Genomic DNA, 18,074 nt, shown 5'->3' with positions numbered 1-18,074 from the left:
AGGGTGACCACTATTGCTTTACTAGTTGTAGCCTGGCCACGATTAAAATCTGTTGAGATGGCCAATCACTGATGCCTGCTTTCTTTTCCTTTCTTTTTTTATTTTTTCCCTTGGAGGTACTGGTGTTTGAACTCAGGGCTTCATGCTTGCTAGGCAGGTGCTTTACCACTTGAGCCACGCCTCAACAGCACCCAATCCACCACAAAGCCCCACTTCATTGCATCTGCTTTCAAATCACGCAACTCCCCAACCCTGTGTAGCTCTCTCCTTCTGAACCACTCACCATCCTTTTGAATCACCCACCATACACACATGGTGTGCTCTTGCTGTCTCTGCCACAAGCAGCTGCATGAGTTCAAGTCTGAGACTTGAATTTTGCCATCTGGGATGAAGGCTGCACCTCATTATCTGGACCCAGTAGTCCTGAGAGGGCCGATGTGGGGATCTGGGCTCCCTGGTCCAGGTTCTACTCAAGTGCTGTAGGGCGACGAAAGCCAATCAGGACTGTACTTGGGACAGAAGATAGCTCCAGGAAGGACCATGCAATCAGGGGTTCAGGGACACTGGCCCTTACCTGCCCTGGTCTCTCCTGCCCTATGGATGCCCTGCTGTCCTCTCGGTCCTTCCCTCAGGGGACCCCTTGACTGTCTAGGATGAGCCCAGCATGGCAGGGAGATTCGATTCCCCTTATCCTGAACCCAAACCCCAGACCCCACTGGGCTAATGGACCCACCAGGAGTCCCTTGGCTGGGACAGCACTGTTGAGCTGAGCCAGCCTTTCTGGGAATTCTACCCACACAGGGTCACCACAGAGGCCATGTTGGCTCAGGACCTGCTGGTGGCCATGGGTCCTGTGTAGATGAGGAGTGAAGGACCCTCAATCCCTGACCATGAAGGAGGAGCTGACAGATGACAGGCAGCCAGAGAGACTAGGCATGTTCCAGTCACAATGATGGCACAGCACAACACCTGGTCCTATGAGGCCAGGAGGAAGGGACCACCGGAATCGCCATGGAAACTGCCCAGAAAGAGACTGAGGCAGAACCCCTCCAAGGGGGCCTGGAACTAGTGAGCCTCTGAGTCTGAGGTCAACCCCTGTCCACGGTGCTGAAAATCAGTGCCCAAGACGCGCTTGGCCAGGCCTCAGCTCTGGGCTCCCTGAGTCCCCCACCCCATGGGAAGCCCACTTGTAGATTTGTCTCAAAGGCTTGGAGCAGCACAGAGTTTTGTCTTTGTGTGACCAAATCCAGTCTTCTGCCCCATAAACTTGTGTTTATACCTTCTGGGTACTTTTCTAGCAGACAGCACCAGCTGACCCACTGGTCAATATGGGAACCCTGCTTTATGCTAAGCTTGCGCCCCACCCCCAGGTCTGGTGCCTCTGTATGTGAGCTCTGCCTGCTCCGCCCACCTCACTCCTCTTCGCTCCCTTCTCAATGATTGCTCTTTTTTTCTGATTTTAAAAATAACTTGCTTATTGCTGGAAATAAATTTATTATCAGTATTTTGATGCTTGCTCTGAAGTCTCTTATATGCACATACACCTTTTTTTTTGCAGTATTAGGATTTGAACTCAGGGCCTTCACCCTCAGCCACTCCATCAGCCCTTTTTTGTAACAAGTTTTTTTCTAGATAGGGTCTGGTGACCTTTTTGCCTGGGCTGGCTTTGAACCTTGATCTTCCTGATCTCTGCCTCCTGAATAGCTAGGAATACAGACATGAGATACCAGCGCCCAGTTACACATATGCCTTTTTATCTGCTTAATCAGAGTATCTTTTTTTTTCTTTTTTGGTGGTACAGGTTTAAACTCAAGGCAGTAGCACAATGGGAACCCCACTCCACGGCTGATGACCACTGGGGTAGAGTCACCTGCATCCCCTTTCCTTCTGTCACCTGATGTGGGCTGTGACACCCAGTGGACTCTTTGCAGCCTTCAGGCAGAAGGGCGCCCCATGTGGTCCAACCTGCGGGGTCAGAACCCTGGCGGCTTCTGCAGCGCTCACAGGAGCCGGGTGACGCCGAACATGGTCACCAGCCACTGGGTAGAAGCGACTCCGATCACGGTGTCTCCCTATTGCCCTCCAGGTAAAGTCGGGGCACCGAAGGACATCTGGTCGTCTGCCTGGGCTCACCTGGCGCCTCCCCGCCTGGCGCGCTCTCCATGCAGGTGGCTCTAGGCATGTGGGCTGGACGCGTGAGCGGTGCTCCTCACGCACCTGTCCCCACCCCGTGGAAGCGCCCAAGGTTACACTTTGGGGACAGGTGTCCGTCCCCGGGTCGGACACTATGCTCAACACATTTTAAGTGAATTACTTTCAAGATTTTTCAAGTTCAAAAGAAACGTTTATACATTGCCAATTGTAAAAGAGATGTCAGACTTCCCTGGACCAGGTTCGGGTGCATCTCCCTGTCGGTGTGGTCTCCGCTCTGCCCCCTGGTGGTGTCCGCAGGCCCAGCACCTAGGCGCACGATCTATTTTAAGTATTTCCGGAAGCCGGAGCAGGACGGCCCAGATTTTATTTGCATACCCACAATGCATTGCGCAAAAAAAAATAATTTCCTACTTTAAAATCTTACAGTCTCCTTTTGCCTTCAACCATTTCTCCCCGAAATGAAATTTCTGATTTTACAATTGTCTGAGACGAAGGCTAAAGTCATTAACTCTTTCGGGAATAAAATCACCATTAGAGAACTAGGGATATCAGTTACCCGAGTAATGTGTGCCGAAAGCAGAAGACATACTCTGGTTTCTCTTCAGATCGTATAAATCTTTCGCCTTTTACTAAAGATTTCCGTGGAGAGGAACAACTCTGAGTCTTAACCCAATTTTTTGAGGCCTTGCGTTTGCGAGGCTGATAATGATGTTTAAAAGAAGAAAACATTATAAAAGTGCAGTGTGCGTTTGTCATTTCAACTGTCCCTTATGAAGCGCAGCTCTGTCATTAGAGCTGGTGTTTTTTGATAGCCAGGCTTGGGAACTATAGCTTATGAGCACGCAGAATGATCATGACATCAACAATGCAGCTTGTTCTTAGGGATAAACCTCTGCTTTGTAAGTGCGGATCCCTGAGTTCAAACCTCAGTCCCACCAAAAGGAGGGAGGTAATAGAGGGGATGAAATTGATCAAGGTATGTTATATACATGTACGGAAATAGCACAATGAAGTCCTTTGTACAGTTAAGTTACACTAATAATGATAACGGTAACTAGAAATAACCCCACACGAAAGGGTATTGTCTTGGATTTGCTATAAGCACTGTGTGAGCCAGGCCAGGTAGTACACACCTGTAATCTTAGCCACTCTGGAGACAGGAGGAGTAGTCACTTATTTACTGGAATTTTCCTAACACAACACTACACATTCCCACCTGTAAAATGGGTTTAATAACACTTTCCAACCTCATAGGATGGGGACCAGTCATTCTAACGCATGAGCCTGTGGTGGGTAATTCACCATCAAACCATACCAAGCATGGACACTTACCTCACTGTGCAAGGTCACACAATGGTAATGACAGGCTGAAAATGGAACATAGGTCCCCCCATGCCAGCCAGGGCTCTCTTTTACACACCACTGCTCCCCAGGAATGCTGCTGAATGAACTTGTCACCAAGTTTTGTTCTGAGAGAAGACATGGTTCCTCCCAATATTGCCTGCCCTGTTCGGTCATCTCCCAGGCCTCCCACTGTGAGGTCATATTGATTCTTGGGGCTCTGCCCTCTGTCCCCAGCTAGGATTTATAGTGCCCTCTTTTGTGTGTTAGCAAGGCAACGATTAACTGTGCCAGAAGAATTCGAATCCTGCCAAGACTCCACTGGCTGGTTACCTCCCTCTGACCCTTGCAAGTCACTCTTTTTCTTTTTCCCTGGGTCTCAGTTTAAAATGTGGTCATAAATTGTTCTTCAGAGGGTGCTGTAAAGTTGGCTGAAACCATGCCAGTGACTGGGGGAAATTGATTGTTACTCTCTCTCTCTCTCTCTCTCTTTCTCTCTCCAGTTTCGCTATGTGGCCCAGGCTGGGCTGGAACTCAGAATCCTCCTGCCTCTGCCTCCTGAGTGCTGGGATTACAGGCATGTGTCACCAGGCAGCCTGTCATCACTGCTACAAACTGGGACCACAGCCTAGCCATTGCCCTTAGAGGCCAATGGTGTGGGTAAATGAACCCCAACTCCATACCCTTACTATCCCCCTTCTTCTCTTAGGGACACTACAGTCCCCTCATGTCCCTCTGTATCCCTGCCTCTGTATACATACTTATACTGTTTCCATTCCTGGATGGTGGCCTCTGGGGTCTTCACCAGCTGCCTCTACTCACCCTTCAGTTCCAGTTGTGGATGTCACCCTCCTCCAGGGAGCCACCCCACCTCCAGGGGAGGTTAGATGTGCCCTGCCTGCTCCCACTGCCCCAACTGCAGCCTCCTAATCCTGTTTCTGAACTGTCTCTCTTTAAGACCACATGCCTCAGGGCAGGGACCAGGTCTAAGCTCTTCCTTGTCATGTTCCAGTCACACACAGGGGCTGAAGTCCCCACCAGGGAAATGAGCTTAGAGGTCAATACCACCCAGCAAATATGCCCCATTCCTTCAGAGGCTTCTTGGGCCTGGCCTGCCCAGAGAGATTCCCAGGTGACAAAGGACCACTGTCCCCACAGCTTTGGGACAAATAGACAGCTGCTTTATTTCTGAAATGTGTTCATCATGACTTGGACTAGCAGAAGGAACACCTAGTCTGGGGGCAGGACAGACTGGGAACACATCCCAGCCTTGTGGGACTTTGGCCTAGTAACATATTCTCTCACGGCCTCACTCTCCTCATGTGTAAAATGGGAACATTTCCCGTGCAGGGTAAATGAGGCCTCGGCTTTGCTGTGAGCGTGTTTTTACCCTCCTCCTTTTTTATTCAGTGGTGAGGTTTGAACTCAGGGCCTGTGGTACATCTTGAGCCATTCACCAGCCTTTTTGTGATTTTTTTTTTTTTAAATCTTGGAAACAATTTACCCAGGCTGGCTTCCCATGATCCTCCTGATCTCTTCCTCCTGAGTAGCCAGGATTACAGGTATGAGCCACTGGCACCCACTTTTTTTTTTTGAACCCAGGGCTTTGTGCTTGCAAAGCAGGCACTTTACCACTTGAGCCACATGTCCAGCCCGTTTTTGTTCTGGTTATTCTGGAGATGGTAGTTTGCCCAGGCCTGACCTTGAACCTTGATCTTCCTGATCTCAGCCTCCCATATAGTTAGGTTTACAGGCGTGAACCACCAGCACCTGGCTTATAATTTTTTAATCCCCAAAGTCCTAACTGAAATATAAGAATTAAAAGCCAAATATATATAAAAGTAATTCAACAAATAGTTTCTGACCCAGATTGAAATAAAACAAAAACAAAACCTGGCGCTGGTGGGGTGGCTCACACCTGTAATCCTAGCTACTCAGGAGGCAGAGATCAGGAGGATCACAGTTCAAAGTCAGCTCGGGCAAATAGTTCAAGAGACCCTATCTCTAAAAAAACCATCACAAAAAAATTGGGCTGGTGGAGCAGCTCAAGGTGAAGGCTCTGAGTTCTAGCCCCAATACCACAAAAAAAAAAAGACAGAGCCACTGCCTTCTTGGCACTTAGGCTGGAGAAATGCCCAGCATATAGATGTCCATCAAATTAACGTCCCGGTCTGTGGCCCCAAGGGCCAGATGCATGGCCAGCTAGGCGATTCTCAATGGATATTTACTGAATCGAATGATTCATCCGATGCTTCCATTGGCCAAAGTCCAGGGAGAAACTCCCAGGAGCAGGGCTGTGTGCCTACAGCAGCTTGTGCAGGGTGAGTTGTTTGCTGGGCCACTGTCCCTAGCTCTAGGACCTCCTCTCCCTCCCTGGTTGTCTTTCTGCAGGAAGGGCAAGTGAGATGGCTACCCAATTGCCAGACTCCAGTCAGAACTCTGAAGTTCACGAAACAAAGTCCCCAACATGCAGGACCTCTTTTGTTGTTGTTGTTGTTATTGTTGTTGTGTGTGTGCGCTAGGCAAGTGCTCTACTACTGAGCTACACTTCAGAGCTTTTGTTCTTAAAACTTTTCCTTTTTTTTTAGCCAGGGGTAGTGGCTCATGCCACTCATCAGGAAGATCGTGGTTGGAGGTGGGGAAAGGTAGTAAGACCCCATTTCAACAAACAAGCTGGGTGTGGTGGTTCAGGCCTGTGGTCTTAGCTACAAAAGAGGCACAGAAAGGAGGACTGCAGGCTGTCACACCTGTGTGAAGGTCATACCTGCTTTGAGCTGAGCACTGAGCAGCTTCTGGAAGATGACAGCTGCTGAGGCAGGTACTGTGGGGGTGACTTACACCTGTGCAGAGCAGTTGCCACAGCAACAGCAGGGGCCCAAGGTGACTCACAGGATTTGGGATGGGGCACAAGAGGAGGAAGATACACATTCTGAGTTGGTGGGAAGGGCTGGCTAGTAGGCAATCAGTGTTTTCCACACCAGATTTTAGACCTTGAACAAAGCAACTTGGATAAAGCCTAATTCGTCCACCATGAGGCCGGGAAATCAGCTCCTCCTTGTGCACAAAGCAGCCTGCAGAAAGGACCTACTGTGGGCTAGTGCCCAGCCTGCCCCAGCAAGACCCAGCAACAGCTGGGCATAGTGGCGAATGACCGGATTCCAACACACAAGAGGCTGAGGCAGAAGCACTGCAAGCTAGAGGCTAGCCTGGCCTACATAACAAGTCTCAAAACAAAACAAAACAAAACAAAACCACCAAGAAACCTGGCAGCATCTCCTCTGCTGGATAGACACATTGGGAACACAGATGTGTGCTCCGGGCACAAAGCCACCCTGCAGAAGCTGTCAGGGAAAGCTGGGTAGCGACACAGAGAGAGCCTGGCGCTCAAGATCAGGAGGCATGGCTTAAGTGGTGGAGCACCTGTCTAGCAAGCATAAGGCCCAAGTTCAAACTCCAGTATACTAAAAACAAAGTTCCAGTCATCCATTTATTTCTTAGGCACCAGTACACATGCTGACTTTCACATTCATGGGAACCTGTAACGTGCCCTTTTACAAGTTCCACAGGAGCTGGAGCCACACCACGGCTCCTGCCAGCCCAAACCCATGTCTGGAAGGAGACGGCATGTGTGACTCTACACCAACCGGAGCACTGAAAGGGCTGTGGACTGAAGCGACTGGAAAACCAGGGCCCTGACCGTAGAACCCAGTGTGTTTGTTTACTCTCATAGCCATCTGTCCTTGGCCAGACACCCAGCTCCTCAGCAAGCAGATCAGTTTCTCTGTTTAAGCCACACCATGTAAACCACCACCTGAGAACACAGGGAAATAGCTAAACCCTGAGGACAACAGCCTTTAGCTGTGGACTGACGGCTCAGTCTGGTTTTGGTCCTCCCTGGAACGGACAGCTCCTCTTCCCACTCAGCAAAAGGCCTGCTTCGTTTTTCCTTCTGCCTCTCTACAGCTAGAAAAAACTCGGGGCTGGAGGATCCATGGCAGGGAAGGGATTTGGCAATGCTCGAGACCCTCCGCCAAGCCCACCCAGTGGCCACCTGGCAACCTCCAAGTGAGCAAAAGGGTGGCTGGCAACATAGCTGGAGTGGCTGCTTTGCAGAGGGGCAGATGACATGGGAGGGCAGCCAACCTCATGCTGGACGAGGTAGTACATACTGCTTCAGACCCCCAAAATCTAGTGACAGGGAAGGTGTGATCAATGTGTCCAGGGCTTTCAGGCACACACAAACCACTCATGGAAGTTTGAAAGATATTTATTTAAAAACAGAACAAAAAAGCTTTGGTATTTTAAAACCCAACAATCATCCATCTCTAGAAAGTTAAACACCTATCCCAAAGCTGGAAAGTACAAACCCACAGGTCCCACAGGCTCATGGTAAGGAAGGGACAAGGTGCGAACCAATGATGGCAGGAGACCACACCCTCCAGGATGGCCACCTGGGGGCCCAGGTCCAGCCTCAGGACTGCACAAGGCCTCCAGACACCACTGAGGAGGCACGGGTTGGATGTCACTGCCAACACTCACCATCTAATGTGGATGCAAAAGCCATCCAGCAAAATCTCAACAAAAATAAATTAGAAATTCATTCAAGAAAGAACACATTAAATTAGGAAAAGAACACAATTTTTCCTAAACAAAAGTCTATTCAAAAGAGGATCTATTTCCTGGGTCAGAAGAAAGGGGGGAAGTGGAAGGAGTGAGTTCAATTTCAAGTATTTTCCCTAAGGGTTCATTTTATTGAGTGGAAAGCTTACAGAAGTCTGCTGGCCCCTCCCTCCTTCCAGTGCAAACTCTTGTATCCACAAGTGCTTCTGCGTCACTGTCCCCCCACAAGGCACAAAGGGTGGGTGCTTCCAAAGGACCCCTTGTTCATTGCAGCCACAGGATGCTCAGTGCTGGGTGTCTTGTGCAAATGGTGGCCGAAGGCAGGACTTGCAGTTCACTCAGACACTGGGATCTTCCTGTTCAATTATCGAAACAAGGGATTACTGTTCATTGCCAGCCCACGGTCAGCTATGGAAACATCAAGGGAAGCCAGCCACAGAGACAACCCTGGTGGCACCAGCCCAAGGCCAGGCTAGCATTAGCATGGACTTAGTGGCCTGTGGCCTCCTCAGGCTGATGTGGCACATTTGCTGGGTTCTGTTGTGTTCCATCTCGAGTGTGAGAAAGGGACACGGGTCAGTTCCCCATGGAGGCGGTTTGGCTTATGTCCCTGACTGTATGGAAACCAAGAGTACCCATAAGAACAAGGGCAGAAAAGCAGCCAGCCTGTTCCACAGAGGCTACAAAGCCCACGCAATGCAAATGTGGCACCTTTTCTATTACGGCTGGTAGAAAGAGGGTTCCCCAGGGATACTTTCTGCTCAGTTTTTTTTTTTTTTTTTTTTTTTTGAGATGGAGTCTCACTATATAGCCCAAATTAGCCTCAATTCATGTTCCTCCTGTTTCAGCCTCCCAAGTATTGGGATTTCGGTGTACATCACCACTATGACTGGCTTGCACACTGCTTTTTGTGTGTGTGTGGTCCTGAGGCTTGAACCCAGGGTCTTGGGCATGCTATACAAAGGCTCTACCCTTGAGCCATACCCCAGCCCTTGTACATTGCTTTTCCATTTTTCTTTTGTCAGTATTAGGCTTTGAACTCAGGGCTTCACACTTGCTAGACAGGTGCTCTACCACTTGAGCCACTCTGCCACCCGGATCTGACTTTTATTTGTTCTACTAGTGTGAGGAGCTCAGGCTTGCCTCCCCCCTCTCCTGCTCCTGCAGGTCAAGCACAGCTTCCTCTTCCATGTCCTGGCCTTGGGCCAGAAACCAGAAGACATAAAGTTTCCCTGTGTATACGAAAGGACACTACATGGGGTCCTGACCGCTGGGGGCACACACAGCTCTATGGCACTACAGCTTGGCAAGAGAAAGGGAGGGGAGTTAGTAGGACAGGAATGGAAGGACAAGGGAGGAAAGAGGAGAGAAGGAAAGGCAGAAGGGAAGGGAGAGGAGAGAAGAGAAAGGAAAAGCTCAGATCCTTCTGAAATGCTTTGTTCTTCGACTGCCAGTGTGGCCCTCTGGTCCCTCTCCTGAGAGGTTCTAGCAGTGAGAAAGTACAGAATACCAGCCAGCAAATGAGGTTGCTTCATTCAGAAAGCACTAAGATACCCAGCTGACTGTCTCTGCAGCAATGGGAGTCAAAAATCCCAGCTTCCTGGGGACCAAGCTGGCTCAGGAATCAAGGGGAATGTTACTGTGTGCTGTTCTGTGCTGACAAAATGACAACTCACATGGAGACCCTGACCTCTAAAGGCAATGGCCAGGCCTTCATAGTGAGGACAGGGGCATACCAGCAGTTCATTTGGAACCCCAAGCAATCTAGGGAGTCTGTTATTTCTGAATGCTGAGATTAGGGGGAGGGAAAGCCAGAGGGCTCATCTGTTCACATTGGATTTCCACAGCCACCCCATTTCAGTACCTTCTCTCTGAAGTCACTCTAATGTCCTCTCAAAACACACTTGCAGCTGGCACTGGTCGCTCACACCTGTAATCCTAGCTAATTGGGAAGCTGAGATTGGGAAGACAGCAGTTCGAGGCCAGCCCAGACAGTTAGTTCATGAGACCCCCCCACCCCCAAATCTCCAAATAGCCAGAGCAAAAATGGACTGCAGGTGTGTGGCTCAAGCAGTAGTAGACCACCTGCTTTGCAAGCATGAAGCCCTTAGTTAAAATCTCAGTGCCATCAAAAAAAAAAAAAAAAGCAGACACTAGCGCCTCTCACTGGTGTCAAGAGTTGCAGATCTGATCAGCTGGAAGAACACCCCAGCCAAGCCACCCTCAGCCTACCTTGCTCCTGAAGAGGGGCTTGGCTCCAGGTCCACAGTACTCGTTGTAGATGAGCTTGAAGAGGAAGAGGTGGAAGAGGGTGATGAGAGAGGCTACACTGAACCAGAAGAGGAAAGGCAGCCCAGGGTCCTGCTGGGCCATGTGCTCATCATGGGCCAGGATGGCCTTGAGATGCAGCGTGTGCCGCAGGTCCTGCAGGTGTGTGAGGTCGGTGGAGATGTATAGCAGTGGTGTGATGGGCTGTGTCACCATGACTGAGAAGGTATGGCCCCCAGGCGCTGAGGTCAGCTCCACAGGGTCATGCAGGCAGCCCGCCTCGCAGGCATAGATCTTGACAGGCTGGCCACGGGACTCCACAGACACGTGCAAGTAGGGCTTGCCCTCAGCATCCGAGAGCACGGCCAGGTCAATGTGGTCATTCTTGTAGCGGATGCCGTGCAAAGCATAGCTGTTGTGCAGCACATCAGGGTCAGCCTGGAACTGCAGGTGGTTCTCTGTGAACTGAAGCCCCCCAAAGCTAAGCACCATGCCCTGCAGGATGCCTGGGGCGCCCACCTTCACCAGCCCCTTGCAGCTGCGCTTCTGCAGGGTCAGCTTCCACAGGTCAGACAGTTGCAGGATCTGCTGGACCGAAGACAGCCGGCTAGGCCACAGGTTCTCGGCATGCATGGTAGCGTGGCCACTGAAGCAGTGGTCTTCATAGTTGAGTGTGGACTCCATCTGGTCTCGCTCCCTGTGGCTCAGGGAAGGGCTGAGCAATGGGGCTGGTGAGCAGGAGAGCATGTAGTACAGCGTCAGGTTCACAGTCAGGCCGGACGGTGTGTGGGCATCAGTTATCTTCTTCATTTCCACACCTATAACACCACAAAGGTTTCAAATTAAGGAGGAAGGCCTGGCTGAGGGCAGAGGAGATGGAACAAAGGTCAGGGGCAGCAGGGGAGTGAAGTTTTGGGCCCTGGAAATGCAGACAGCAGCTCTGGTCCCTCAAGCATGGGAAAAAGTCATCCTGCCTAATGTGACCAATTGGAGCCCACTGGTCTGAAACCCAAAGTCCCATTCAAAGAAAGTGAGGCCTCCTGTCAAAGCCAAGAACAACACATGTTTGGCCAGGACTTTGCACCAACCCTATAGTCTGGGTTCCCCACACCAGACACTGTCATCAGTGCCTGGCCACTCCTAGCCACTTCTCCTACCCAGCTCATTATAGTACTGTAACTTTGAATGATAGCTCTCAAATTTGTATGAATGTAGGTACCATATGTACTCCCAAATATGAATGAATTCTAGACTTAAATGGCTAACCACCCTCTTGGTGCCTCCACCTGGACACATGTTGTACCTGACATGGTTTGAACTCTTTCAGTTCTGACTCAACATATCCCCAAGTTGTCTCCAAGCAACTACTCATACCCCCAAATTTGGAAGTCATTGTCTAGGACTCACTCTTCACAGTCAATCCATGTCCCAGCAGTTGCACCTCCAAAGTGTCAAGATCCACCCACCCCTCTCCCTCATCACACTCACTACCTTGCTCACAGCTACTTCCTTCCCCACCTGGGCTTCTGCAAAAACCTGGTACTTATCTCCATGCATCTGCTTTTGTCCCTTCACAATCTATACTCTGCACACAGCAGCCAGGGGGATTTTTTCCATCCATTTGAATAAAACTCTCCACTCTCACAAAGGACTTTAAGGTCACCACCACCCTGGTCTTGCTTGCCACCTGCCAGCAACTCCATCTAACCTGCTCCTGCCTGGGGCAGTCTCCAACCTGTACACTCTCCTCCCCATCACGTGACTGGCTCAGGTCTCATCTGTCTCTGAATCACAGGACCTCCCTGATGATGAGGTTAAGCCAAGACCCACTGCCCCACACTCTCACCCCTACTCTACTCAACCTCCATCACATTTTTTTATTTGAACTCAGGGCCTCACACTTGCTAAGCAGGCACTCTATCACTTGAGCCATGCCCCAGCCCTTTTTGCTCTGGTTCTTTTGGAGATAGGGTCTCACTTTTTGCCCAGGCCAGCATGGACTGTGACCCTGCTATTCATGTTTCTTGCAATAGGTTGGATGACAGGTGGGCATCACCATCCCCAGCTTTTTCTGTTGAGATGAAGTCTCAAGAACTTTTTGCCTAGGCTGGCAAGCAGCCCAGGCCTGTTCCAAGCAGAACATGGTGGCCTGAGAAAAGGGTTCAGGATCCCCCTGTTGCTTTACTTCTTCTGAACTGACCCTAAAAAACACCTGCTCAAATCAGGCCTCACCTACAAGAACAAATAACAAGACCAGATCTCAACACTCAATTGTCCACTCAAATTTCATAAAAGCCCTCTTACTAAGTGGTCCAGCAGAGATTCAATGCCCGATCAAACATCAAGGCCAAGTTTTAACCTTCTGTGTCCCCTCCACAGACGTAGGGAGGGCATCTCTAGGGTGGACCGTGGACACCAAGCCCTTGCAGGCCTCACCTGGGCTGAACAGCTGCGCCCAGAGGTGCTGGTGGTCCTGCAACAGCTCAGACGCGGGCAGCTCCAAGAGTTCCAGCATCTCCTTCCGGGCCAAGTCCTGCAGCGCCTTAAGCTCCTTGGCTGCTTTGCTTTTGAGCACCTGGGGGTGGATGGGGCCTGAGACATGCACCACCCACAGCACCGTCTCATCCAACTGCGTCTTGGGAGCTACCTGGAGCCGGTTCACTAGCTTCTTGGCGGCCACCACCACCAGGTGCACCAGCCCAGTAGGAAGGGGCGTGGATCGGCCGGAGTAGAGGAGGAATTGATGGTCTCCCACCTTCTCCAGGGTACTGGTGAAGGCCTTGGGGCCAGGGCCGACAGTGGGCCCCACAGTCTGCAGCGCGGCCACGCGCTCTGTGGGGTTGTTGAGCTGGATGCGCTGCAGATAGACGTGGGGTCGGCCCCGGTGCGCCAGAAAGTCCTCCTGCAGTAGCACGCAATCACGGGCAGACCCCGCAGCCAGGCCAGAGGCCGAGGCGGGCCCCGAGCCCGCGACCGCAGGGCCCGAGCCTGGGGTCCCGAGCTGCAGGCAGCGCACCCGGCGTAGCAGCCCCTCCCGCAACAGCAGCACTGCCTCTCCAGCTTCTGCCAGCACGTTCAGCGGGCGTAGCTGCACAAAGGGCACGAAGTCCGGCGCCACGGCGGGCTCCCGCTCCCCGGGTGTCACCCACAGCCGGTTGGCGGCCGCGTCCAGAGCCAGGAAGCCGTTGGCCACCAGGGCTGGCACTCCAGGGCCCAGCGGCACAGCCTCGCCGCGCTCCCGCAGGCCGCGCCAGGCGCGGGTGGCCGCCTCCAGACACGCAGACGGCTCGGCCGCGCCCGGCTCGCCGCGGGCCCAGGGCGGCAGATGCAGACCGCCCGCTGCTCGCCGCGCCCCGGAGCCCGCGAACCACAGGAGCAACAGCAGGAGACCGAGTAGGAAGAGGAGGCGGCGGGCCCAGCTGCTCGACAACAGTCCCGGCAGCCCCTTAAGCCGCTGCTGCAGCCACATCGGGCCGCCAGGCGCGGGCAACGGCGCGGGGGCGGCCGCCGGGCCCGCTGCCCAGCCCACCGGCCCGGCCGCCCCCGCCTCACTCCCCGGCCGGGACCGCAGCGCCCACCCCGACGCCCGCCACAGTCACCCCTGCGGCCGCCACCGCTGCTTCCTCCTCCTCCTGGGTTGCCTCCCCGCCGTCAAACGACGCCAGCCGTAAAGCACCGCCTAATCTTTTGCGACAGATGTAAAAGGGGCGGGCGGAAGGAGAAGAGGGGGCGGGGAGACGGAGAAAAGGGGGCGGGGAGAAGGAGAAGAGGCGGAGCCACATTGGGGGCGGGACCGTGGCGTCGTGGGGCGGGGTACTTGCTTCAGGCCCCAAGAGTAAAAAGTACAAAGAGGCCCGGAGCTCTCCAATTCGCTTGTAAAAAAAAAGAAAAAGAAAAATCACAGAGCCAGCCAAACTGAACATGTGTTGAGCCTCATTTGCTACTGATGGATTCAACAGTCCTGAGATTAAAAAAAGAAATTGTTTCTGTAAAAATCATGATCCTTACTGGAAAGAGAGAGGAAGAGAGGGAGGAAGGGTGAGAGAGAGAGGGAAAGAGAGAAAGATAATAACCACTGGGAACTGGACTTCCTAGGAAAGATTTTGCTGACAACTCTTCCAGACCCATCTAGCCACATGTACACCAGATGGGGACACAAATCCAGCCAAGAACTGGCAGTTTCTTGATCAAACCAAGTTGCCTTCTTAACATCAACTCTGAGTTTTAGCATATTAAATAACATAAAAACATTAAAGTCTCACACTTTGAAAATGCCTTTAAATTGTGAGTGCAAAAAAAAAAAAAAAAGAAAAAGAGAGAAAGAAGTTTTGCTTTATATCCTTGGAAAAAATTCAGTATGAGCACAGGGACAGGGACAGACAATGGGTGAGTGTTTCCACTTCAGTTTCTGGACATTCCAAAGCTAGACAGGGCTTCACAGTTTTGTTGAAAATTAAACAGTCATTTGAGGTAGCTTCTTGTGAGCCATGAGCCAGCTGACACATACATGTTGGCCAAGGTGTGGGCCAGCACCCTGTTGGAAGGTGCTCTCTGGCTGATGCCTGTTTTTCTTTTCTTTTATTTATTTTTCAGACAAGATCTCACTGTGTTACCCAGACTGGCCTTGAACTCCTGGGCTCAAGGGATCTTCCTGCCTCAGCTTCCCTAGTTATAGGTGTGTGCCCAGTGTTTACCCTTGAAAAAAACATTATTGAGCTGGTTGTGTGGCTCAGTGGTATAGCACTTGCCTAGCATTCATGAGGCCCTGGATTGGGTGTAAACACAAAATTCTAAACTCGTATTGGAGATTCACACAGAATATCTTCAGGAATGTGTGAGAATCCATGACCCGCAGTTGGAGAAAATGACTAATCCATCTCCTACCTCTCCTTCCTTTGCAAGAGACCAGACCAACCTGGATGGCTTCTGTGCAATGCTGATGACCAGAGAAACTGTCTCTGGTGGTTTTGAGGACAAATAAGTTCATGAATAAAGCAAGCATGGTGCAAGGCACAGAAAGCAAGTGGGTTTACACAAAGATACATAAACCCATGAAGAACGTTTGCTACGTCTTGGTCCACTTCTAGGACTGTTTTTTGGGAGCATTTCCTGGTCAAAAGGAAGGCACATTACTCATGTTCCTAACTTCTTGCCACTGTAAACACCCCAGGGCATTGGGGATGCTCACAGCCAAGGGTCAGCCATATAGCACAGGAAGACCAGGGGTGGAATCTTGCCCTGACCCTTGCTAGCAAGTCAGCTAACCTCCCTGGGTCTCAGTTTCACCATCCACAAAATGGGGATGAAACCAAATAGGATTTCTTAAATTTAATTATAAAGTATAGGAAGCACTTAGCACATTGCCTGGGTTAAATGAAGCATTCATTATTTAAGTTATTTGGACCATGAAACAATAAACACCTGCGCAAGAAACAAAATTAAAAAGCACAGAAGAGTGAAGGGTGACCATTAAGTCTTCCTCTATCCCAGGGCCCCAACCAGTCTGATCCTACCCCTGTGTGCAACCTCCATTACCTGTTACTCGGATATTCTTTGAGACATTTTACTTGCTTGCAGATATATACACCTATCTGTAACATATGATATATACTTGCATCTTTTTTTTTTTTACTTAAATGAATGGCTTGGAAATTCTATTATTATTATTATTATTGTTATTATTGAGGCTAAATGCCCATGGGAGGTGACAGCCCCATCTGACAGCACAGAGTGAATCCATCCCACAGAGGCTGGAGGCCGTGGCTCTTCCTCAATTAAAGCAGAGGATGAACGTGAGAAAAGCCCCCATGGCTCCAGGCAGCTTTCCTCCAGGCTTGCTGTCTCTGCACCTCCCCCAATAAATCTGAGTCCTGTGCCTTTAACTATCCACAGCACGTGTAGCACGTACAGGGAGCTACATCTGGGCAGCAGCCACTGCTGGTTAAAGAGACAGACCTTCCTGGCTGGACGAAGTTTGGAACATGTTCAAGTTCCAGCAATTTGGTGAAGCAAAAAGGAGACAGATACCAAAAGGGCAGAGGGCAGGCTTCAGCACAGTGAATTCCTTCTTCCCAAGATGGCTTCATTTCTCTGAGCCCCAGTTCCCTCACTTCACAAATGCAGGCAATACTGCCTAACTTGCAGGCCATAGAGAGAGCTTGGAAAATTGAACCAGCCAGCTCAGGCATTCTGGTTCTACCTCCGCTCATCCCTGTGTTTCCTCCTCGAGGGTTTGAAGTCTCAGTCTGCATCCTCCTAAGAGCAAAACATCCGGTGGCTTCTGGCACCAAATCCTGTCCCCAGCTGCAGAAACTCCCAGCCCTGGGTTCCAGTAGGGAGGCAGAGGCCCTAGATTCTACTCATGCCTCTTGCTTTTATTTGCCTTGTGACTTCGAGATTGCTGCTGGGTCCCTCTTCTTCTACCATCTGTACAATGAGCAAGTCTCTGTACCATGAGATGACCTTCACAATCCTATGCACCTTCTAAAATAACACATATTTGTTTCAATTGTGCAAATAGTGCACACTCATTGTAAAAAATTATAAGAAATAAGAAAATAAAAAATTAAGCTGGGTAGGCTGGGCGCCGGTGGCTCATGCTTATAATCCTAGATACTCAGGAGGCAGACAGCAGGAGAATCATGGTTTGAAGCCAGCCCGGGCAACTAGTTTGAGAAACGCTATCTCGAAAAAACCTAATACAAAAAAGGACTGGTGGAGTGGCTCAAGGTGTAGGCCCTGAGTTCAAGCCCTGGTACTGCAATAAATAAATAAAATTAAACCGGGTGTCCATCACTCATGCCTGTAATCCTGGCTACTCAGGAGGATTGCAAGGTTCAAGATCAGCTGGGAAAAAAATGAAAAGAAAAAAAATTCAGAGACTCCATCTCAACCAATAGCTGGGTTCAATCCCAACTATGTGGAACACTGAGATAGGGAGGATCACAGGTCCAGACAAGATGGAGCAAAAAGTTCTTGAGACCCTGTCTCAACCGAAAAAGCTGGGTGTGGGTGCAGCTATCATTTCAGTTACAGTGGGAAGCATAAATGTAAGGATCACAGTGAAGGCTGGCACCAGGCAAAAAGCGAGACCCTGTCTCCACAATAACCACAGCAAAAAAGGCTGGAGGTGTGGCTCGAGCGGTATAGTAAACGAAAAGCTCTGAGTTCAAACCCCAGTACTGCCAAAAAAAGAAAAATTGCCTAGAAATAATAGGATCTATAAATAATAAGTGTATGCCATATGCTTTTATATACACATTTAATAAAAGAATCCCACAACCTGGAAACAATCTCTGCAAACATCTGGCTGTGATTTTCTTTCAGCACTGTCTCTAGCTTACCTACATGGCTAAGACTCTGTTTTGACCCAGGGGGCCACCCTGTATAAATTGCTTTTCCCACTTACCGTCCTATAGGTAGTGCATTTCTTTGCTGGTGCAGAAGCACCTACTAAGTTATTATTGATATCCAGGACCTTCCTCTTTCCCCCACCTGGCTCCTTCCAGGGACATCCCAAGGACACCCCCAAGGGTTGAACCCACCATTCACCTTCTAAAAAGTCCAATCAACTGGAAAAAGGTTCCTGGGTGCCTGTCTGAGGTGTCTTCCAAGGAAGGACAGGACTTTGCCCTGAGATGGATACCCCTAGCTGAGATCTGGACCAGGAACCCTTGCTCTGGAGTCCCTTG

At 50.5% G+C, this 18,074-nt stretch overlaps 1 protein-coding gene and 1 non-coding gene across 2 annotated transcripts; one reads left to right on the top strand and one right to left on the bottom strand.

Moving 5' to 3' along the window:
- Window positions 1-2,739: 2,739 nt before the first annotated feature.
- On the top strand, window positions 2,740-2,855 carry LOC141425125 (U5 spliceosomal RNA). The gene has a single exon (XR_012450217.1). It is a non-coding gene; the product is annotated as a U5 spliceosomal RNA (small nuclear RNA).
- A 4,891-nt stretch (window positions 2,856-7,746) lies between these two features.
- On the bottom strand, window positions 7,747-14,025 carry Kiaa2013 (KIAA2013 ortholog). The gene is made up of 3 exons (XM_074081338.1): window positions 12,820-14,025; window positions 10,348-11,201; window positions 7,747-8,471 (listed from the first exon to the last, which is right to left on the bottom strand). The coding sequence occupies exons 1-3, from the start codon at window positions 13,850-13,852 to the stop codon at window positions 8,454-8,456; spliced, it is 1,905 nt and encodes a 634-aa protein (XP_073937439.1). The 5' UTR covers window positions 13,853-14,025; the 3' UTR covers window positions 7,747-8,453.
- Between the last annotated feature and the right edge of the window lie 4,049 nt (window positions 14,026-18,074).

The sequence above is a fragment of the Castor canadensis genome, chromosome 7 (genome assembly GCF_047511655.1).
Source record: "Castor canadensis chromosome 7, mCasCan1.hap1v2, whole genome shotgun sequence".
Lineage (NCBI taxonomy): Eukaryota > Metazoa > Chordata > Mammalia > Rodentia > Castoridae > Castor > Castor canadensis.
This window is presented reverse-complemented; position numbering and strand designations above follow the sequence as displayed.